Below are 24,693 nucleotides of genomic sequence, written 5' to 3'. Positions count from 1 at the left end.
AAATGGGGTTGAATGCCTTTAATGAGGATGCTTATATCTCAGAAACTGAAGATATTACAGACCTGAAAATTAGTATTTGGAAACTTCTTTAAAATAAAGAAACACATATTTTTTTGCATTTGGAAAATCCAATTAATGGAGATTAAACAGGAGTGATAAATGGGGTGAATTTTTAGAAAGACCATATCTACAGTATATCTCAGAAGTGTAAAATGTTACAGATGTAAAAATTGGTATTTGGAATCTCCTGTAAAAGTAAAGAGACACAGGTGATTTGTTTTTGGAAACTCAACTTAAGGGAATCTAAAAAGGGGGTGAAATTTTGAAATGAGCATGTCTACAGTATACTTAACATGTTACAGAAGTAAAAAATGGTATTTTTAAACTCTATTAAAAATAAATAAACATATATTTTTTTGTTTTCAGTAAAACCACTTAGATGGGGGGGGGGGGTGTAGAAATGACTGAAAAAGGGGTCAATTTCTTTTTATTTGGATACTGATATCTCATAAAACGTGAAAATTGGTATTTGGAATCTCCTTTGAAAATAAAGAAATACGTAGTTTTTGTTTTTGGAAATCCACTTAAAGTGGGGGAGGGGGGGAGAATTGAAAAATGAGTTGAATTTGTATTATCTCATAAATTAAAGATGTTGAAGACGTGAAAATTGGTATTTGGAATCTGCTTTAAAAGTAAAGAAACATGTATTCCTTTGATTTTGGAAAATCCAATGAAAGGGGGAGTAAAAGAATTGAAAAATTAATTTAATTAATTTTATGAGGATACTTATATCTAATAAAAACTTAAGTTGTTACCGACGTGAAAATTGGTATTTGGATCTCCTTTAAAAATAAAGAAAAACGCATTTTGGGGGAAAATCATCTTGGGAGGGGGGGTGAAAAGGAGTTGAATTCCTTTTATGACACATATCTCAAAAACTGAAGATGTTACAGTCATGATAATTAGTATTTAGAAGACCTTTTACTAATAAAGAAAAGAATTTTTTCCAGAAAATTAAATGGGGCGAGTGTGAAAGGAAGTGAAAAAAGTGAACTTTTTATGGGGATGTTTTTTTATCTCAAAACTGAAGGTAACAGGCGAGAACATTGGTATTTGGAATCTCCTTTAAACATAAAGAAACACGGTTTCTTTTTTAGTGGAGGGTAGGTAAATCAACTTAACGGTGGTGGGGTGAAAATGGAGTTGAGACCAATTGATTTTACTGTTCATAATGTACTTGATTCTGATCATAAACTGATCATTTTTAATCTTTCCTGGGTTCGTTTTCAAGAACCATCTTTTTTTTTGGAGAACTTAAAGCTAGATTACAGTAGATTCTCCTGGCATAGAAATAAAAATTTAAACACATTTGAAATAAACGATAGGAATGATAGTGACCGTGCAACTGTTCACCTCTATATTAAGGTCAATGATGCACGGAAGTATATAATTCGTATCGCCAGAAATCCTGCGCACTTGCCTACACGCAACAATGGTGCTGGTCACATTTTCAGCAATGACAATGGCAGCAGATGTAATTTACCACCAAGTAGCGGTCTTGCATCTTGCTGCAGGGTCCAGAATAATAATAATAATAAAGATAATAATGATAATAATAATCATAATAGTAATAATAACCTAAATTCTACTAATATCACCCACCCTAATAATAATAATAATGTTCTGGACCATCGTCCAAATGTGTGGACTGCACTGGAAACGGGTCCTGGCCGAGTAATGACTACGAATGCAGTCCGGCCGCGGGTTCAGTACCACCAAGGCACCCCAGATGCCACCACACTGAATCTCCTCAAGGATTTGATCCATATTAAAAATGCTTATAGGAAAATATGGCAAAGATTTAGGAAACCAACTGACTGGGTAGAATACCTGGACCTAGCCCGGGAAGTACAAAATTGATTGCTGGAAAGAAAGATTGAAAAATGGGAGGATCTTTGCCGTAATCTCTCAGAAAACGAGTCAGATCACGAATTTCGGTGGATTCTCTCAGAAAACGAGGTAGATGGCGAATTTTGGTGGATTATTTATATGAAACGTTAAGCTTTAAATTATAAATTTCAGTATAATACCATAGCGAAGCACAAGTATCTTGCTAGTTATTATCATATTTTCACGTTCCATATGTTCCTCCAAGTTAATAAGAAAGTCTTCTTTCTCTTCGTTTGAACATCCTGCAGTATATTTAGATCAATGCTTTCACAGCCTGTATTGATAGACATGATATTTGTCTTCATTCCAGTTTATTGACAGTTTTATATTACTCGATCACTGACAGACTTAATCTGGCTACAAATGTCTGTATTTTTATGAAGTATAAAGCTCACTCTATTTCTCAGATCCAAATTATTTTCAGACCAGTATAGTTTATAGTCTAGCCAGAGGTACCTTATTCTTATTGTCTCTCCATTTTGTTTCACTCATTCCCACGATGAAAATGTTCCCCCTTTCCATCAGATCAATTACCTCTTCAGTTTTCTTTCTCAGGTGTTAGAACATTCAAGGTTCCAATCTGGCAACTAAGTCTTCATTTGGGTTTCATAGCCAGTGAAGCTTCAGGCTGTTCGCCACCATACCCACCTAGCTGATGTTGCTGTTTAGAGTTCTTTGATCCGAGGGTCGTATTTGTCTTGAATGCACACTTATATCCACCACTAGCCTGATACCTAACATGGCTTCACCAGAGCCTCATTAACAATCACTTTTCATAGTTCCTGAAGTACCTTCATAGCTACCATTACAGTCACAGGGCATGCAATTCCCACAGTACTTCGCCCCTACAGGTGATCCCCATACTTCAAGCCAATGCTTGTGGGGGTCGTGGTGTATTGTTCTGTTTAAAACCTAGAATCCCTATTGTAATTGTCCTTCTTGGGCAACATCTATCCTTCAGATGGATCATTTGGCTTTTATACAGTCTTATGGTTATTTTTCTGTTTTTAATTGTTCTTTTTAATAGAAAGTCCAAGAATGGATTGGGAAATCATTTTTTTCTGTTTTTAATCGTTCTTTTTAATAGAAAGTCCAAGAATGGATTGGGAAATCATGCTTTAATGAGATATAACTTGAGAATGTCACACAACAGAATAGAGGTATACCAATGAAGGCTAAAGAAATAAAGTGCAAGACATATTACATTTACTGCTAAGACCTGGAGAGTACCAAGAAGGATAGGTATAGAATGTAGGTACTAGAAATGAAATTTATGTTGAGTATGTCACAGAACATAAAAAGAGAAAGATATATGAAAAAATAAAGCATGATGGAAGGCCAGAACGAATTATGGTAATATACATTAATGGAAAGAAAGACCAAAGAAACCATATTACATTAAAGTATGAAGGCTTTCACGGCCGGTGTCAATATAATAAAATTCTTCCGGGCTGTTATGCCGTGGTCCACTCCTCTCGCTTCTCCCAGACGTTTCGACTACTGCTGCGGTAGTCATCTTCTGTGGCGTCGTGTATATACGCTCTCCTGTATCCCACTGGCGACTGCAAAAGTTGTTTGGGAAGCAGCTGTATTTATATGTAAGTGTGTGGCCTCCAATTGGTTCGCGCTGTGCAAACCGACATCTGATTGACTATCTGAAAGCACGACCTCCGATTGGGTCGCGCCGAGCAGCTTGACGTTTGGTTGGCTATCTAAGCACGCGACCTCTGATTGGTTCGTGCCGGGCATGGATTCTAACTGGGTCGCTCCGAGAAGTCTGTCATCTGATTGGATCTCGGAGTGCACGACCTCCGATTGGGTCGTGCCGAGCAATGGAACCTCTGGTTGGTTGACTGTAATGTCCCTGATCTTAGTAAACTTCGGCCGTACGTTATATAAAGGGGTGTACCAGGCCTTGCTGAGTTTCATTCCTTCCTCCTTTCTATTAAAGTTATCCGGATGTTTATGTATTTCGATTGCTTCCCTGTAGAGACGGGCGTGAAAGTGGGATGTTGTGGCCAGTATGTCAATATCCTCGTAACGGATCTCATGATTTCCGTCAAGCAGTGCATGCTCCGCTACTGCTGATTTGTCGTATTGCCCTAAGCGACAATTCCTTTTGTGCTCCGTCAGGCGAGTATTGACACTTCTGCCAGTCGTGCCAATATAAACAGCTCCACAGCTGCACGGTATCCTATAGACCCCAGTAGATGTTAAAGGGTCATGTGGATCTTTGGCAGAACGTAACATGTTTCGTAGCTGTTGGGTCGGCTGAAAAATGGTTTTAACTTCGTGACGTTCAAGGAGCCTTCCAATACGATCCGTGACGTCCCGTATATACGGCAAATAAGCGATACCTTTCTTCCTGGGTTCTTCTCGCTTACTATTCGCTGGCTGTCTTCTGGGATGGAGTGCTCTCCTGACCTCTTGTACCGTGTAGCCATTGGTTTGTAAGGCTAGATCAAGATTTCGTAGTTCCTTCTCGATGTACTCTGGTTCACAGACACGAAGGGTGCGATCCACCAAAGTCTTCATCATGGTGCGCTTCTGCCCAGGATGGTGATTCGAATTTTTGTTTAAATATCGGTCTGTGTGTGTTGGTTTTCGGTATACTTGATGCCCTAGGGATCGATCATTCTTCCTCTTCACCAGCACATCCAGGAAAGCTAATTCTCCATCCTTTTCCTTCTCCACAGTGAATTGTATACGAGGATGAATACTGTTCAGATGTGTAAGAAAACCGTCAAGTGCCTCCTCTCCATGTCCCCATATTACAAAAGTGTCATCAACAAAGCGGAACCAACAGCTGGGTTTATTTACAGCAGTCTGCAGGGCTGATGTACATTTTCAATACGGACCAAATATGAAGTTTGTAACATGTAAAGCATAGTACTGTTCGTTAAAAGTGAGAAAATGTGGATGTTTTTTTATTTTATTGAGCATTTCATGTGAAATCATTGCTTTTACGCACGCCATTCCTACTGACATCATTGTAATGACCTATGTTCATTTCAGTTGAGAAAACCACTAAGACAGTCTTTCTTAGGATGTAAAAAGGCAGGTAGAGTGTGAGTGTCTGGCATTATAATGCAATTCCCCAACCTGATTGTGACTGTTGGTAGGAAAGCTGGTCTACCATTACAATTGGTCAACAATAACATTACCTTGACCGTTGTTTGTAGTGATGTGCTTTGTGTCTGCTGTTGCCACTCATCTCCGATAGACAGAATTTAAGAAAAGACTAGGAAAACAACAGATAGGAAATCTGCCATCTGTGTGACTGCCCTAAATGCAGATCAGTAGTGATTAGAAAACTCCCTAAAGCAATCTTCATATGAGAAAAGACATTTGGTGATTTCTCCGTCGCGTTTCTAGGGTAACGTTAAGAGCTATGCAATTTAATACAGTCCTGCCCACAGCGTGTATTCTACCTAACCTACAATTCTGTATTCAATGTATAATTCCGTAGCGAAGCACGGGTACATCAGCTAGTGTATATATATATACACACACACACACACACTTCAACTCATTTTAAGGCTGTTGTTTCTCAAAAACATTTTGATATCTTCTGTTGTATATTCCGGTGAGGTTGATGTACATTTTATTATACTGTAAGTGATTCAAGACTGTTAGATTAATTATCATGTATGGTAATGTTTAAAATCATGTATGCTTAGAACTTGGAAAATTTGTTAAATTCAAAAATTTTGAAAACCATTATGAAATATTATATTGTTGCAAGCCTTCACAGTTAATATCAACAGAAAAGTTTTGATCTTTTCCAGGATATTAGGTCATGTGGACATTATGTAAATGTTTTAGCTCCTATTCAGTAGCACTTGTTGAGACAAAATAAAACGAACAAGGTGGGTGTCCTTGCTTTAAAGCAGTTACTGTATCTGCAGTGGCAGAGCACACGTTTCCTTCCCTCATTTGTAAAATGAAATTTGAGTAAATTACAGTTCTGGCTACAACCCCACCAGTATCGTGCTCATTATTACTGAACAGCTCTGGAGATAATGAAACAGGATGACTGTTTTAACAAGTAAAAAGGAAACCTGAAGATTAGCAGTGCTTGGCAATCATTGTAGTAGTAGTAGTAGTATTTATTCATTCATCATGTCGTTTACATATTTACAGGACTCTGTTTTATATATACATAACTCTTTTAATAACATTATTACTTGAGAAATATTAATCTTGTAACTAAACCACATATATTACATAAGTAGTAGTATTATTATTAACATATTAATACTTAAAATAAATTGAACTTGTAACTATCTCTTGCACATATTAAGTAAATTATTATTATTATTATTATTATTATTATTATTATTATTATTATTATTATTATTATTATTATTATTATTATTATTATTATTATTATTATTATTATTATTATTATTATTATTATTATTATTATTATTATTATTATTATTATTATTATTATTATTATTATTATTATTATTATTATTATTATTATTATTATTATTATTATTATTATTATTATTATTATTATTATTATTATACAAAATCACACCAACCTCAACAGAGTCGAGTAGATATCAGTAAAATACCACGTAAGGTGAAACCTTGTGTGTGGTAATTTAGAATATTAATTATATAGAGAGCAATATATATTAAAATGATTTCTGAAGTACGAGTATGGATATGAGTGAATGACAGATATGATCAACAGCACATGGTGGAGCATTGAATAGAAATTGGATATGGTGGACTTAGTTCCTTTCTCCAATAATACCGAAAAAAAATTTGAGTTTGGGAATAAATCTCTCATACAAACTACACCAACATTTGTTATATATTAAACATAGCATAATGCAATACATAAGCACTGTTTACAGTTTATCCAACAGAAAAAAACAGGGAAAACAAATACAAATGACCTTGAAGCGCCAAATAACTACAGTATTACAACTGAGACTACTAACCTAAGGGGAATTCATTGGCTGCGAAATAATATCCAAATAAAATGCCAAAGCATCCTCATTCGCAACATATTTCAACAGTTTACGCACGTCCTTTATCTTCTCAGCTTTTATTGGAACCCCACCCTCTGGATATGCTGCCATTGGCTGCAAGGAAAATGTGCAAAAGTTACCTTTCCCAAGATGAAACGTATGTTTCACAATGCTGTTTATGAAGGGAAGTGCTACAAGAACTCCTGGTTTCTCTGCCCTATATCTGTATTCTTTAAACGAAGAAGGAGAAAATGCAATCTTTCCAGCACGAGGAGTATTCTTTGTCGATGTTTCAGCTGATACAGTCACTTTTTTAAAAAACTCAGGCCACCACTTGTCAAAATTAAATACTGCACTTGAGTCTACTAACTTAACTGTAACATTTGCTTTGCTGTTTACAATAATTGCCATATACTCTTCGATAGTATAAACTCTGTCTACTTTTTTAATGTTTTTCTTAAATACCCCAAAGTCCCTGTCGCATGGTAGGAATGAATGACCCCTCTCGGGAAAGTACTGTCTAATCTCCTTAAATCGATTTGAAGCTGGCAGGCCTAGCATTAGTCTTATGACCGTACGGTTCTTATTTTGGCCTGGAGAACCATCAGAGAAAACGTGTAACTGGTCAACATTTTCTGACACAAATTCGTCTATATAATCTTTCAGGAAAGAAGCAACTTCATTCACACCCTTCTTTCCTTGGCCTTCATGATACATATACACAACACACTTGTCCGTTGCAAGATCATGAATACAAAACACATTCACCCACAACTGTCTCATGTAAAACACTTCTTGCACCGGTATGTGTGGCAGGGGCAGATTTTGCATAAAGTCAAAGGCAAGGCCTGTCACTTTGTCATTTGTTCTGCATAGTGTTGCAACTTCTTTCAAAGACCTGTAGAATTTCCTGCTTCTTCTTTTATGAACATCATATTCAGCCTAAGCTGCACGCTTTGCTGATTCACAAATATGTGGACTCCTAAGTTTAGCTGTAAACTCCTCACATTTGCTGCAGACATCGATCTGTGGTCGTCCGAATCGGTAGTTATAATTCTCAACAAAATAAGTCCTGTAGAAGCTGTACTTGACTCCACACTCCGGGTATTTTGTGACAAACATGTTGTGCATTTCTTTAATAGTTAAGTGGGCATCTAAGTAATGCACTTCTTTCCCTCCATAATGAGTCCGTTTCAAAGGGAATGATTGAATATGATCGGATATCAGTTTAGTGACATCTTCCGGTATCTTTCTGGTATTTGGATTGGTTCCTCTCTTGTCCCTGGGAATTTCTCCATGAAGAAGAAGCATTGTGATACGGAATACTCTTTTCTGAGTGACGGCATGCATGCTCATGAAAGCTGAACGACATACCTTCTTTCTATTGTTGCCATCCATAACAAAGTAAGCGAAACTTGCTGCTCGCTGCTTTGAATTTTCATTCCTCGGTCTTCTGGTCTTAATTTCATTCTTCTCGATGAGGCGCTGCAAGTGTAAATCTTGTGCATCCTTACTGGAAAGTTAAAGAAACTTGGAAAGAATGGACATGCGAGCCTCTTCGTTGATAATCTCAAAGCACTTCTTTCTGTATCTAGAAGAATAACATATTATTAATACTAAGTATAAATCTGTACCATACGTATTGTTATCTAAAACAAGAGTAGAAAGTTCGGTTGCATGTTAGAATATTATTTACTAAACAATCCCTAGTAATACTTCTCAAGCTCCTTACTTACCTGCAGTCAGAACCGGTTTCTTTGCCTTCCACAACTCTCCCACGTTTATTCACATATGCCAGTCCTCTGAGTCTTGCGTGTTTCAGAACACTATGTTTATGGCCCTCAGGCTGTGCTTTCCTTTTCTGAGTCATATTCTCAAACGTAATACAAAGATCACTTTGTCATCCACCGAGATACAAACTGAAATACTGTACACTATAACCCACCATGTACCGTATGATTTCTGTTTCCCTCCAGTATGTTGTCCTTTGTGTTGTACCAACGCCGTAAATTGAAATATCCCCTGTTATACCTACATCGCATGCAACGTGTGGCAAAGAATGGAACTAAGTCATGAATAGCAAGTGGTGAAGAAACGCACTAAGTCATCGACTTAGTGCATTTCTTCACAATATGCCTGATGTCCATCCACTGTTTCTCCCACAAGGAGAAGGCTGACTTATTTCTTTCCTTTACCAAATGATAGGTCTTGGTTATGTGAGGTAAATGAGGCAATAAAATGAAAATGGCCGATTTTGACTTAGTTCCTTACTCGACTGCACGATTCAATTAATTCATTAAAATCGTTTCGTCTATCTGTTACAGAAAAATTCTTAAATTTTGTTTTTTTAATGTTTAGAAATAATTCATTATTATCTAACCATGCTTTAATTTTAAGCAGTGCTCGAGTTGCTCTCTGTCTGACGAGATTCCAGCTATCACCCTCAACATAAATGACTGTATCATCTGCATATGTTACGATGTGCGTATGTTCGGCATTTGCTATTGTTTTCTCTAGATCATTAATAAATAGAATAAACAATAAAGGACCTAATACTGTGCCTTGTGGGACACCCTTTATTATCCTCATCGGTGTGCTTAGATGTTGATTAATTTTGACATACTGTACTCGATCTGTCAAGTAACTCTCAAGCAAATCCAGCACATTGCCCCTAAAGCCGTATTTTTCCAATTTCTGGAGGAGCAAGTGATGTGACACACTATCGAATGCCTTTTCAAGGTCGCAGATGCCCTTCCTGATGCCAACATCAGATCAACATGGCCTAATATCCCAGAAAAAGTTCAAAATAGTATTTATTGATTTAATGAATTTAACTTTTTGATTATTCAAGCTCGTTATTTTCTAGGATGGTGGCAGAGATTCCTCCCACAGGTGGGGTAGTGCCATCCTGGCAGTTTAGAGTGGTGAAACTCATCCGATACGTCACAGCTTTTGACTTCTTTGTCATGGCCTGTGAACTGATGGTCATCGTATTTATCATTTACTTCACGATTCAGGAGGTGCAAGAGATGTGGGCCTTCAAGCTGTCCTACTTTAAGTACAAGTGGAACTGGATGGACCTCATCTTACTCATAGTAAAGTACACTTCTTATTCTTATATTTCCTAGAAGTTAATGGTGTTGCCCACTTGTAAACACTACTCTGTTTCCATCAATCTTCAATAGTGTTTCTTAACAGATAACATATATATTTACACTCTCTCATCAAAAGTATTGGAACTAAAGCCTACATCTGACTACGACCAGCACTGTTGTTATAAGGGTTCCTTGTTATTCAGTGCTACGAGATACCTGCAAAATGGCTCAAGCAAGGAAGTAACTTTAAATGTGGAATTGTTATTGGTTGCCATATCAGTAAGTAGTCAGTCAGGGCTATTTATGCTCCGAGTGAAGTGGAAATTAGAAGACACAATCGCTACAAAACTATAACCATGTAGGCAATGTGGGTTGACCAACAGGACCGTCGAGCAATGAGAAAAGTGCATGATACTGTGTGATAGCATCACAGAGAAGCTAAGACCCCTCATGACAACATGTCCACTTTACAGCATCCCAAAATCAGAATGAAACCACGCTGTGATGTGCTTCCAGAAGGGAGCACGCACAAGGTGGTGAAATAGGAAACAGCAAAGTGTACCCTTTCAATATTCTCAACCAGTCACTTTAAATATTACAAATTAGCTGGTCATCTCATCCTTGGTAAATGACCTCAGAATTTTGATTTGACACTATTTAGGATGGCTACTCATCAGTTTCTTTCCTAACTTACCAGTACTGAAGTAAGATTCTATGTGAAGAAATGAATTAATGTTAATATTCACTGTGGTGAGAAAAGTGGCCCTGTGAAACAGACATTCCTAAAACTGCAGTGGATGCTATGTCTAAATGAGACAAATATTTCCCTAATAGCTACACTGACCAGCAAAATAGCTTGATCACTTTAATTTACTTATAATTATTAAGTTTCAGCATTATTTAGAATGGAGTAATTCATGTTTATTTGGCTTTATTGTTTTAGAGGCTGCATTCTAGTGATTGAATACATTGTCTCTTCTTATCTACACTTTATCACACAACAAGAGATTTTGTCACTAACAAGTTCTTTTCCAGTATTAAACCCCTTTTGTGTTGTGTTTTATTGCTTTATTGCCTTCCTTCCATGCGGAAAGCATAACAACTGTCAACAACAATTATCGTGTCATTTCATCATTAAGTTTACTATAAAATATGCCTTTGACACCCATAATTTGTAAAAACCATTGCTGGTGAGCAGCCACTGTTGGATCACTGCTACCCTTCACATACCGTACATCTTTGTGTAAGAGGCAGTGAAATTGTTTTGAGAAATGCACAGCTGCTCTAGAAGACCTAGATCTGGTAGGAAAAGGAAGACTTCACCCTGAAGTGACTGATTTCTCATCAGCCTGGTTCTAAGAGATCACCATACAACTGCAGCTGAAACTCAGAATTGACTACAACATGATTGCAGTGTTAAGGTGAGCAAGAGGATTGTTCATCAGTGCCTTCTTAGAGATCAAAATCTTCAATCGCGACAACCTGCTACGGGTCAACATTTGACCAGACAGCACCGAGCCATTCATCAGCAAGTTGAATGGACCGTGCAGCAGTGAAGCAGAACCTTCTTCTCTGATGAGTCCAGGTTCTCCCTGAAATCTTCAGATGGTAGGGAAAGAGCCTCTAGATGATCTGGAGAGTAGTATGTCGAATGCACATTCTCCGTAAGGATACCATTTGGGTAAGGTCCCATAATGGTGAAGGGCATGATCTCCATGGAGGCACAAACATAATAACCTCAATGTTCACAGCTACATCATCAAGATTCTTGCCAACATTTATTGGAAAAAAATTCACGTTCACGCACAGTGGATTTTGTACCACAATATCTGACTGTCTTGTTTGACTCAATTGGCCAGTATGCAATTCTGATTTAAATCTGTTGCGAGCTGTTGGTGCTTACCTTATGTAATAAAATTCTCCCCTTCGAATTGGTGATCTTTTCTCCGTCTGCTGTTACGAACTGTCGGCTTCCCGGCTGCTTGTACTACTGCTGTCACTGCTCGCCTGCATGGCGCATCCACTCTGACGTCACGCCTATAGTATGTTCTCGATCTACCCCGCTCGCATATATATATGGCCTTGTGTCGTTCATTCGGAGGTCAGTTATGGTATAACCTTGTTAAAGACAGTGGGAGCTGGAACTCTGCACACTGCTGGACCATGTCCATTTTACTTGTGAACTTCGTGCTGGACTTCTGTCAAGGGTGAGCAGACACTGTTTCTTTCTATCATTTAACGTGCCCTACCTTGCTATACTTGGGCTTCGTCGTAATAAACGAAAATTGAACTTTGGTCCCTTCAGGACATATCTGAGTATTCGTGCAGCGCAAATGTTCTGCTTTTTGGACGTTTATATTCTTAAAATGCGGTGTAAACGGTGTACTGGACAGCTGATCTAAAATTCTAGTCCATAAACATTCCTACCTTCTGAGATGAACTTTTGCATCGCGTCTGTCAGTGCTGGGATTTGGCGGCTTGATCCTTATCCTATCCCATTCCTCCGTTTCTTATTTCCTTGTTCTATCCTTTATCTTCTACCTATCTTTATTTCTTTTCTTACTCCATCTATCTGTTCATTTTGCATAAAAATGGTGCTTGCTCAAATGATGTGGTCTGCTAATTTAATTTGTGTGTTCATCGGTTAGCTTCAATTTTATTATCGCTTCTGCGCATGCGTGTATGTTTTAATCCCTTCTGGGATCATTTGTTAGAATTCCTATTTTTTTTTCTAATCTACCAAAAGGATCACTCCCTGGACTGGAGATTGGTTTATTTCAATTCTGGATCTCTTGAATTGTTTGGCATGAGGTTACATTACAATGTCCTATTGTAAGCATTGTATCAATTGGTGAGCTTATCTAGCAAGTGTATGACACTATGAACTTTGAATTCTACTGGCACGAGCCTGAAACTTTATTTGATGTACCTCCCTTCTAGCGTATTGTGTAATTCAATGCAAAGAAACTGTTTTCAGAACCTATGAGTTCCCCCCCCCCCCTTCTTTTTCTCTTCCCCCTAATTGAAGTGTTGGAACATATGTCCAAAGATTGTAGTGATTGGTGCTTAGGAATTCGATTATGATGATGTAATCAAATTTTGAATCACCTACGTGTCTTAAAATCAAACTTAACGCTTTTATTACGCCATATTCTGGTTCATACTATTTGTTCTGATGTAAAGATAATTTGTTACCCCTTTGAGATTGTTATAATATATTTGTTATTTTCAAACTTGTTTTCCAAAATTCTCTTTCACGAGTTCCTTTTCCCCATTACTTCTGTTTCCACATGTACCTACCACGGCAATTCTCTTGGGTAGCGGCCCTTTAACTTGTTTATGCACATGTATGGAGCTCTAAATTGCACTGTTTACGGTGATGTTGACACGATGTATTGAACTGTTATATTCTCATGTTGCACGCTTCTCGGCACTCTGCGCGTTTATGTACTGTCAGTTCTGAGTACTTTGATGTCTTGTTGTCTAGTATCCTGATCAAGGGCACTCTCTTAAAAGCAAATCTCAATTACAACGCAATTTCTACCAAGTTGATAGTAAGCAAAGACACTATCAAGTACAAGAGCGTTACATATGGTAGCAGATTACCCTTTACTTTAGTCTTTTTCTTTTATTATTCTGTATATCATGGCTTGTTTTTCAGATAATTTCCCTTTAGGGGATGACCTTTCTCTACTATCTTCACAAATTCCTCAAAATTTGTCACTTCCAAATCCTTCTGTTCCCAATTTCATCTCGTTTTCTTCTTCTTCCTCAGTCTATCCGTCTTCTACTGATCATGCGCCTGATGTAACATCTGATGAGAGCAAATCTCCTCCCTTCCGATACCCTATGGCCCCTTCTCTCCCCTCCTTACCCTCCTTCCCCTGTTCTTCCTACCACTTTGGTGGATATTTCTCTCAATATTCAGATTATTAAACAATCTTTATTAAAGTCCCCCAGTTATCAGCAACAGATCCTCGTAGTCTTACAATTTGGTTATTTTCAGCCCGTAAATTTTTAAATTTTAAAGTAGCTTCCTTTCCTCAACTGATTGTTCTTCTCTCCATGAAAACCACGGGTTTTTTTTCCACATTTTGGCTTGATAATATGTCCAACTTCTCCAACTGGTACGAATTGAGGCACGCTGTTCATAATTATTTTCTACCCCTGGAAGTACGTTATAAATTGAGTAATGAATTTATCAGACGACATCAGTTACCTCATGAACCTGCTCATGATTATCTTGACTCTATCATAACTTATACCGATGTTTTGAATATATCACATAATACCCAGGAATTAATTTCTATTATACAGTTTTACGCGGCTCCCTCATTTCGCATGCTCTTTAACGTTCTAGCTCCTCCTGTTTCCCTTCTGCAACTTTATAATTTAGCCCATCAGCACACTATAAATTCTTTAGGAGATCGTTCGTTCTATTCATCTGTTCCTCCTCCGACTATTCCTTCTACTTCTTCATATTCTGCTTTACCCGCACCTTCCCTTCCCGCTGTCCGCCCTCCTATCACTTGTTATCAGTGCAAACTGCCCGGCTACCTTGCGCGTCAGTGTACTACTCCATTTTCGGGAAACGCATTCCACCCGCGTCGCTAGGCAGTAGACGCTTAGATGAGGAAAATCTGCCTCCTTTATTAACGGCATCTTCCCAATCCACTTCAAATTTGGCTTCATTTTTACCTCCCACTTGTCATGTCTTAGTTACTGCCAATAACTCTCCTTCTGTCGCCCTTCTCGTTCAGGTGCCGCTGTTTCTCTTATCAGCTATTAATTCTATAAATTGTTAACCGAACTAGATCCCCATTTATATTATCTTCCTACCTCTACACGTTGTCTTTCTGTCTCTAATCAGCCTTTGAATATTATTGGTACGGTTTCTTTGCATATTAAAATGCAGCATTTTTCCTGGCCGTTTACCTTCCTTATCGCTGAATCTTTATCTCTCCCTATCATTTTGGGGTATGACTTTTTTGCTTATACTGGTCTTCTTCTTGATTCCGTGCATTTTAAAGTTTCTTTTCCCTTTTCTCATAAATCTGTTCCCTTACTCCATACTCTTGACTACCCTTCTCGTTTCTATTCTCCCCTTCCTATAATTAATTCTATTCATTCCGATCAAGTTCAAGCTTTGCTCACTGAATTTTCGGATGTCATCACCCCTAAGCTCGGTACTGTCAAGGATTTTTTGCCCATATTGATCTTAATGATTCCACCCCTGTTCGCTCCTCTCCATATTTCCTTAGTCCTCCTCGGATGAAGGTTTTAAATCACCTAATACAGAAAATGTTGAATGATAATACTATTATTCCATCATCTTCCGATTACGCCTCTCCCGCCTTTGTGGTTGATAAGCCTGATGGCTCCGCGAGGTTCATTGTTGATTTTCGTAAGTTGAATGAGAAAATTGTTTATGATGCGTACCCTATGCCCAAATTAAACTCTGCATTTCAACGTTTTTCCGGTTCAAAATTTTTTTCGATTTTCGATCTTAATTTGGCCTACAACCAGTTCCCGTTGGACGACATTAGCTCTCGGTATACTGCTTTTATTACCCCTAATGGCCTTTACCAATTTAAAAAAGTCCCTTTCGGTTTGAATTTAGGTTCCCAAATTATGCAACGCTTCGTCGACTCCCTATTCTCTGATATTAAATACAAATATCTTTTCCCTTTTATTGACGATATTTTGATTTTTTCTCCCGATTTTGAATCTCATCTGTCGCATGTTCGCGAAGTCCTTACACGTCTCCGCAACATCGGCTTAACCGTAAATCCGTCTAAGGTTTTGATCGCTCAAACCTCCATTAAATTTCTGGGTCATATTTTAAGTTCTGATGGTATTGCTGTTGACCCTGAACGAGTTTCTACTATTACTAGAATTCTGCCTCCCTCTAATTTAAAACATTTACGGTCTTTTTTGGGAATGGTCGGTTTCTATGCCAAATACATCCCAAATTTTTCTGCTATTTCTGAACCTTTGAATGCTCTTAAACGTAAAGGTGTTAAATTCCATTGGTCTTCTCAACAACAAATTGCCTTTGACCTTTTGAAAACTAAATTATCTCATGCACCTCTTCTCCAGATTCCTGATTTTAACGTCACCTTTGAATTGTGCACCGATGCTTCTGATATTGCTATAGGCGCCGTTCTCCAACAAACTATTAATGATTGCACACACTCCCTATTGCATATTTTAGCCGTCTATAATCCCCTGCCGAACGTAAATATTCAACCTATGAAAAAGAGGCTCTTGCTCTCATCCTCTCTATTGAACACTTCGCTGATTATCTTGACCACCGCCCATTCATTGTTAGTACCGACAATCAGGCTCTTTCTTGGCTCCTCCATAATGCCCCGAAAATTAGTCGTACGGGTCTTTGGTTACTCCGCCTCTCATGATTCAAGTTTTCTCTTAAATTCGTCTTTGGATATAACAACTCTGTTGCCGATGCTTTATTTCGTTTATTTGAAGAACCTCATTTCCAACCCTCTGAGCTCGATTCACTTCCTGTTAATTCTGTTTTTTCTGTTTCCTCGTTAACTAATTTTCCGCTTTCTTTTCAATCGTGTTTACAACATCAACAGCTTGACCCTTATTGCCAACAAATTTCTCGTGACCTGGTTTCCCCTAATTATTCTGGCCCGTTTCGTCATCAGCAGCAACTTCTTATTTTTAAGCCTACTCCCAAGGCCACTCCTCGCCTTGTTCTTCCTTCCAGTTTACTGTCCATGGTTTATCAATACTTTCATGACTCTCCTGTAGGGGGACATTTTGGGAGAGCTAAGACTTATGCACGCCTTGCCTCCCAATTCTATTGGCCCCAAATGCGCAAGGATATTTTTTCATGGGTGCGTTCTTGTGCCTCTTGTCAACGCCATAAGCCATTGAATCACCTTCCTTATGGCACCTTTGCCGCCTCTCCCGCTACCTACACCTGTGAGAAATTTTATGTTGACATTGTCGGACCTATTGTCAAATCGTCTAAATCAAATTCTTATATTTTTACTTTATTAGATGGTTTTTCCAAATTTCTCATTGTTCGCCCTTTGCGAAATATTTCCTCTCAAATTGTTATAAATCTTTTGTCTAACCATACTTTTTCCAATTACTGGTCTCCCTAAATTTCTTATTTCTGACAATGCATCCATTTTCACATCGAAATTATTTTTTAATTTTTGTTTTTCATTAGCTATCAAAAAAATCTGTACTTCTCCATATCATCCTCAAGCCAATACTGTTGAACGGTACTATAGGAATTTGAAAACCTTCCTATCCATTTTTCACTCCAATAATCAGAAGCTATGGGATACTGAACTTCCATCTTTCGTGCTTGCTTTAAATTCCACCATTAATTCCTCTACGGGTTTTTCCCCTGCTAAACTTTTTCTCGGTCATGAATTGAACACCCCTTTGTCCCCTGCGTGGGATTTGCCCTCCCTCTTGGACACCCCCTCTCATCACCTCAGCCATTCCCAATTGCAAAAGGCATATGACAAGCTCCTTCAGGCGAGGGAGGTACATAGGAAAGCTTGTAACACTCGGGTCTCTCAACCTAAATTTAAGATGTTTGACCAAGTTCTTCTGAAAAACCATCCTCTTAGTTCCGCTTCACAAAATGTTGCTGCTAAACTTTCCCCACTTTGGTTAGGCCCTTTTCGTATTCTTTCCTTTCCATCCCCTAATACTGCTCAGCTTCAATCTCTTCATTCTCCCACGGACATTAAAAAAGCTCATTTTTCTATGTTAAAACCGTTCCATTATTAAGGCCCCCTCCCCCACCTTTTTTTTTCTTTCTAGGGTGGGAGTTGTGTAGCGATCAGGCCTGCTATCCCCTTTTTTTTTTTTTTTTTTTGGTATCGTTTGCTGTCCAGTCCCCCTTTTTCTCCTCATTTTTTAATTTTCTTTCTTTTTCTGGTTTCTGCTCTCCCTCCCTCCAGCTCCCACTGTCTAATCTTTTTCACACCTGACCTCCCCTCATTATATTCGTTATCTGTGTTACTTTCTTTATATATATATATTTATTGATCAAGTTTGTCCTTTTATTGTAAATATTTTGATTGCAGACCACTTATTCATTGTATTATTGTTATGATACGATCCGGATCGTTCCTTTGTCCTCTTCCTTTCCTCCCCCCCCCCCCCTTTTCCTCCTTTTCTTGTTTCTTCTTTCTTGTTACTCATTCTTTCCCTTTGCTGCTGCATCCTGCCGGGCCCCGGAGATGGCGCCTCATCTGGACCTCGTCGGATCTGCGTCTCTACGTTTCTTCTGCCTTCTTCTGTTGCTGCTTTCATCTGTTCATCGAGGGATCCGCACTGCATCTTCACCATCCTCATCTGTGCTGGCTCCACCATCCATCGTCTGCTCGACGTGCTTCTTCATCGTTCGTTGCACCAATCTTTCGGATTTTTCTCGTGTGGTGGGAGTATATGTTGCGAGCTGTTGGTGCTTACCTTATGTAATAAAATTCTCCCCTTCAAATTGGTGCTCTTTTCTCCGTCTGCTGTTACGAACTGTCGGCTTCCCGGCTGCTTGTACTACTGCTGTCACTGCTCGCCTGCATGGCGCATCCACTCTGACGTCACGCCTATAGTATGTTCTCGATCTACCCCGCTCGCATATATATATGGCCTTGTGTCGTTCATTCAGAGGTCAGTTATGGTATAACCTTGTTAAAGACAGTGGGAGCTGGAACTCTGCACACGGCTGGACCATGTCCATTTTACTTGTGAACTTCGTGCTGGACTTCTGTCAAGGGTGAGCAGACACTGTTTCTTTCTATCATTTAACGTGCCCTACCTTGCTATACTTGGGCTTCGTCGTAATAAACGAAAATTGAACTTTGGTCCCTTCTGGACACATCTTAGTATTCGTGCAGCGCAAATGTTCTGCTTTTTGGACGTTTATATTCTTAAAATGCGGTGTAAACGGTGTACTGGACAGCTGATCTAAAATTCTAGTCCATAAACATTCCTACCTTCTGAGATGAACTTTTGCATCGCGTCTGTCAGTGCTGCGGATTTGGCGGCTTGATCCTTATCCTATCCCATTCCTCCGTTTCTTATTTCCTTGTTCTATCCTTTATCTTCTACCTATCTTTATTTCTTTTCTTACTCCATCTATCTGTTCATTTTGCATAAAAATGGTGCTTGCTCAAATGATGTGGTCTGCTAATTTAATTTGTGTGTTCATCGGTTAGCTTCAATTTTATTATCGCTTCTGCGCATGCGTGTATGTTTTAATCCCTTCTGGGATCATTTGTTAGAATTCCTATTTTTTTTTCTAATCTACCAAAAGGATCACTCCCTGGACTGGAGATTGGTTTATTTCAATTCTGGATCTCTTGAATTGTTTGGCATGAGGTTACATTACAATGTCCTATTGTAAGCATTGTATCAATTGGTGAGCTTATCTAGCAAGTGTATGACACTATGAACTTTGAATTCTACTGGCATGAGCCTGAAACTTTATTTGATGTACCTCCCTTCTAGCGTATTGTGTAATTCAATGCAAAGAAACTGTTTTCAGAACCTATGAGTTCCCCCCCCCCCCCCCTTCTTTTTCTCTTCCCCCTAATTGAAGTGTTGGAACATATGTCCAAAGATTGTAGTGATTGGTGCTTAGGAATTCGATTATGATGATGTAATCAAATTTTGAATCACCTACGTGTCCTAAAATCAAACTTAATGCTTTTATTACGCCATATGCTGGTTCATACTATTTGTTCTGATGTAAAGATAATTTGTTACCCCTTTGAGATTGTTATAATATATTTGTTATTTTCAAACTTGTTTTCCAAAATTCTCTTTCACGAGTTCCTTTTCCCCATTACTTCTGTTTCCACATGTACCTACCACGGCAATTCTCTTGGGTAGCGGCCCTTTAACTTGTTTATGCACATGTATGGAGCTCTAAATTGCACTGTTTACGGTGATGTTGACACGATGTATTGAACTGTTATATTCTCATGTTGCACGCTTCTCGGCACTCTGCGCGTTTATGTACTGTCAGTTGATGTCTTGTTGTCTAGTATCCCGATCAAGGGCACTCTCTTAAAAGCAAATCTCAATTACAACGCAATTTCTACCAAGTTGATAGTAAGCAAAGACACTATCAAGTACAAAGAGCGTTACAAATCCAACAGAACACCTCTGGGATAAGTTCGGCAGATGAATCTGAGGCTGTAATCCTGTTTTGGATATGTTACAGTAGGTAATCTGAAATCTGGATCAATATCTACCAGAGAGACATCAGAAACTTAATTGTCCAAGAGTCTTGGGCCATACCAGATAATGAGGGGTGGTGGTGGTTGTTATTTTTTTTCTGTGTTGTAGTGTGGAATAAAGTTGTGCGCATTAATATCATTTTCATTGAAGATTAGTGGGTAGAAAAGTTTTAAAAAACGTTGACACAATGTTGAATTTTTATTCGTGACAGTCCTTGTCTCAGAAGTGGTTTAAAAGGCATGAAATAATGTGTTATGAATTCATAAAAGTTGTAAAGTTGAGTGTGATTAAAGTTGAGTTATTTCTGGGATTACTTCATAACTTAAATTTAAACTTGAAGTTTAGTCTTCTTTTTTCCAGCATTCATTTCAAGATATTACCTGTTTTACCTTTTTCAACTGCTTCTGGAGAAGGAGACAGTTAAAGGCATACAGTAAAACCTTGGATTACTGAGCAGAGTGGATGCACGTGTCAAACACGCTATGGCTATGGAGCCAAGCTCTGCATTCAGGAGGTGTGTGAGATCGAACCCACCGTTGGCTGTACTAGAATGGTTTTCTCTGGTTTCTCATTTCCACTTCCAAGCAAATGTGGAACAGTTCCTATTCATCAGCCAAAGCTGATTTCTTCTACCTCCATACCCAATTTCATTTACCATCATTCATTTCATCTTCATTAACTCCTTAGCTGAGGTTGGTGTAAGGAAGGGCATCCGGCTTTGGAAATATGCCATATAAATTCATCTCAACTCATCCTCGACCTTGTGTCAAGAAACATACAGCAAAACCTTTGATTATGAGCACCTTCATCTACAAGAGAAGCAAACATTTTAAATGAATCTTAACTTGATAAACGAGCAAAGTTTTACTCTACAAGTAGTACCAAGCTGTCCGTAGTGCATCACATAACCGAAACCGAGACATTTGTTTACCCCTCCCCTTTCTCCCACTGTATGGGAATGTGGGTAATCTTCTACCATGCCAGAGTTCAGTTAGCATCCCTCGCTCATATAGTCAACGTCCATGTACTGTATACTATAGCATTGTAATGACGAGTGAACATAATTTTCTTTTGCTATTGCTATTGATTTAATATCACACTAACACATCACAAGTTTTCGGCAATGGAAGGATGGGAAAGGGTTGGGACTGGGAAGGTAGCAGTCATGACCTAAATTAAAGTTTAATGTGAACAGTTGGCAGCGAATAGAAGATGAATACACATTCGACCAAATTTACCACTGGAGGAATGAGATAAGGGTAACGGCGTGGTTTGGAGGTTGTTCAACTGGCTTGCATGTTGCCCTATGACAATAACAGAAATCAAGGTCAATTGTGTTTATTTATTTATTTATTTATTTATTTATTTATTTATTTATTTATTTATTTATTTATTTATTTATTTATTTATTTATTTATTCACGAAGCACAAGATACAGCTACACTGAGCAAATTTCACTTGCACTGTCAACAGACTATTTAACAAACGTAAACTTTCATAACAAAATATAACAAACATAACAAAATATAACAAGATCAGGTACACATCCTACTAATAACTGTCCAAATCGAAAACCATGAGAATGTCCATGTTCATAGCCAAGTCGTCGTGGGTCAAGATGGCGGTATAATCCCTTCACATCAACTTATCTTTAACATACTATTTACACACCTCTCGAATACACTTTTATTTGGTGCTATATCAAGCTCTTGTCTCCTATTAATATTGTTAAAGAGTGTTGGGAGGCGGATTAAGAAAGATCGTTGAAGTATTGAGTGCTGAGTGCGGGGAATGTGGAGAAGGTCTTTGGTTCTGGTGGAGTGGGAAGGAACGCGGAGAGAGAAGAGTGAGACAAGATGTTCCGAGCGGTAATGTCCATTTAAGATCTAATGGAAGAAACTCAGGTCAGCTACCTGTCGCCTGATGTGCAGCGGTGACACATTAATTGCCATTAATACCGGCTGCGTAGACAGATTTCTGAGCTTGGGGTTTCTGTTCCTTACAATTGCAGCAAAGAAGGACAATGCTCTGTCTAACTGCTTAGTATTGGAGGGGGCGGCTGTTGTCAAAATCGGAGAGCAGTAGTTTAAGAGAGGTTGAACGATCGTGAGGAAGAAGTGACGAAGAGCAATGGGGTCAGAAATTTCTGTGAAGCGATATAGAATGCCTAGTAATTTCATAGCCTTGGTTGTATATGTTTCTATATGGGTCTTAAATTGTAATTTTGTATCGAATATCACACCTAGGTCACGCTGTTGCGTAACCACGGTGATGGGCTTGTCGAGTAGGTAATATGATGTCGGTAGAGGAGATTTACGTAGTGTTATGGTCATATGGCTGCATTTTTGTGGATTGGGGATAAGTTTCCAAGTACGGCACCAGTTTGAGAGGGCATTAAGTGAGGACTGTAGCAGAGCTGCATCTCCTGGATTCGTGATCTCCCTAAATATCTTGCAGTCGTCAGCAAAGAGTAGGGTATTCGCTGTTTCGTTGAGTTCGGACGGCAGATCGTCCATAAACAAAGAAAACAGCAAGGGGCCAAGAGTACTGTGTTGTGGGACACCGGAGGTGACTGGTAACCATGAGGATGAAGTGCCTGATATTACCACTCTCTGCCAACGGTTATGTAGGAAGCCAGCAAGAAGGGTCAGAAGACTGCCATGTAAATAAAATCGTTCGGAGAGTTTATGGAGCAACAGAGTATGGTCTACAGAATCGAAAGCTTTCGAAATGTCTACGTAGCAGATATCCAGTTGTGATTTAGCTACAATGGCGTGTGATGCAAAGCTATGCAGAGTAGCCAGGTTTGTTAGACAAGAGCCACCTGGTAGAAAACCATGCTGCTTGGTTGAGATATACGGCAAAGTGAATGTGAGGAGACGCTGGTGTATAATTTTTTCAAAGATAAAGGATAGTGAGGGGAGAATAGAGATTGGTCGGTAAGATGAAACATTAAATTTGTTGCCTGATTTGAGAAGTGGAACAATATTTGCCTGTTTCCACGTAATAGGGAAATAACCTGCGGCAAAACATCTGTTAAATAATTTAGAGAGAGGGACGCAAAGAGTGCTGGCAGTATTTTTTAGGAAAAGAGGACCTATAGTGTCGGCACCGGTAGCTTTGTTGGTACGAAGAGTTTGAAGAAGGTTATGAACTTCACTTGGTGTGGTAGTTATGCTTGATAGGGTTCTGTTTGAAGCTGTACCAATGGGAGGGAGCGGTTGGTTTTGTAAGGAAGGGGAGAAGTTGGAGAAGAAATACCTGTTGAACAGTTCATTGCGATTGGTGCCATCTGCTGTTGCATCGTTGTGGTTCACGCTGACAGGAATCCGCTCCGTCCTTCTCCGTGTGTTGATGAGACTCCAGTAGCGCTTGGGATTGCTGCGGACGTTTTCAGTGACGGTGTCTACATGTGTTTTGTAGTCTCTTCTGACCATAAACCTCGTGCGGCGGCGGATTTTAACGAAGGTATTGTGAGTGTGTGGGTTAGGGAAGTCTTTCCACAGGCGCCAAGCTCTCTTCTTATTAAATAGTATCAGTCTGGTCTCTTGTGATATCCAGTGTTCGTGTTTGCTAGTAGTATCCCGTTGTGCAGGTACGAAGTCTTTAATTGCAGCTTGCAGCCAGTCATACAGCAGGTCAAGAGCCGATTTGATATCAGCTATTTCGAGCAGACTCCAGGAAAGGCATTCCAGGGCACGACACATTGCAGGCCAGTCAGCATGGCGCCAGATGTAGGTAGGGCGGTAGGATGTCCTGCTGTGAGGCTTTGAGGAGGGGTGGGGAAGGAGGAATGTAGCATCGAGGGACTGGTGGTCGCACAGGAAAAGGTTTCTGCCTGGGGTTAATGTTTTAAGTTCTAATGAGGAGAGTATGAAGTCCAGGGTGTTGGGTCCACGGGTTGGGTACATATTAAACTGTTTCAATCCGAGGCCATTAATAAAACTGTCTATAAAGTATGTGTCAGAGTTGTTAGCTGACTGTCCGGTAGTTGGAGAAGACCACTTTATAGACAGGTTAAAGTCGCCCATTAAAATTATTTCACCATGAGGGAGAGCTGCAATGACTGAGTCCAGGCACTGTTCAAGGTCACAGAATGGGCTGTTTGGTGGTCTGTAGTAACATCCCACAAGAACAGGGCGTCGAGGAAAGAGTAGCTCCACCCGCACTAACTCACAGTTCCGTTCGAGATCTGTCCTTCGTTTACATGGTAACGCACTGTTTACTGCTAGCATCACTCCACCACCTAGAGTCGCACGATCACGACGGAATATGCTGTAATTAGCACTGAGTGGTAGTTCACTGTCACTAGCCCAAGAGAGCCATGTTTCAGGAAGTCCTATCACGTCAACTTCTGTTAAGTCTGGCAGGGATAGTTCACAATCAGACAACTTATTGTTTAGGCTTTGCACATTCTG

The 24,693-nt window shown here is 39.1% G+C and overlaps 1 protein-coding gene across 1 annotated transcript in view; it reads left to right on the top strand.

Annotated features, from left to right (window-relative positions):
• LOC136879283 (polycystin-2-like protein 1) overlaps positions 1–24,693 on the top strand; it is a 163,037-nt gene that overhangs the window by 22,893 nt on the left and 115,451 nt on the right. The window contains exon 4 of the mRNA XM_068229043.1: positions 9,805–10,033. Within this exon, the coding sequence (XP_068085144.1) occupies positions 9,805–10,033 (229 nt within the window). The remainder of the gene's footprint in view (positions 1–9,804; positions 10,034–24,693) is intronic.

This window comes from Anabrus simplex, chromosome 8, assembly GCF_040414725.1.
Source record: "Anabrus simplex isolate iqAnaSimp1 chromosome 8, ASM4041472v1, whole genome shotgun sequence".
In the NCBI taxonomy this organism is placed as follows: domain Eukaryota; kingdom Metazoa; phylum Arthropoda; class Insecta; order Orthoptera; family Tettigoniidae; genus Anabrus; species Anabrus simplex.
The sequence above is the reverse complement of the archived record's forward strand: the minus strand, read 5'-3'. Positions and strand labels throughout refer to the sequence as shown.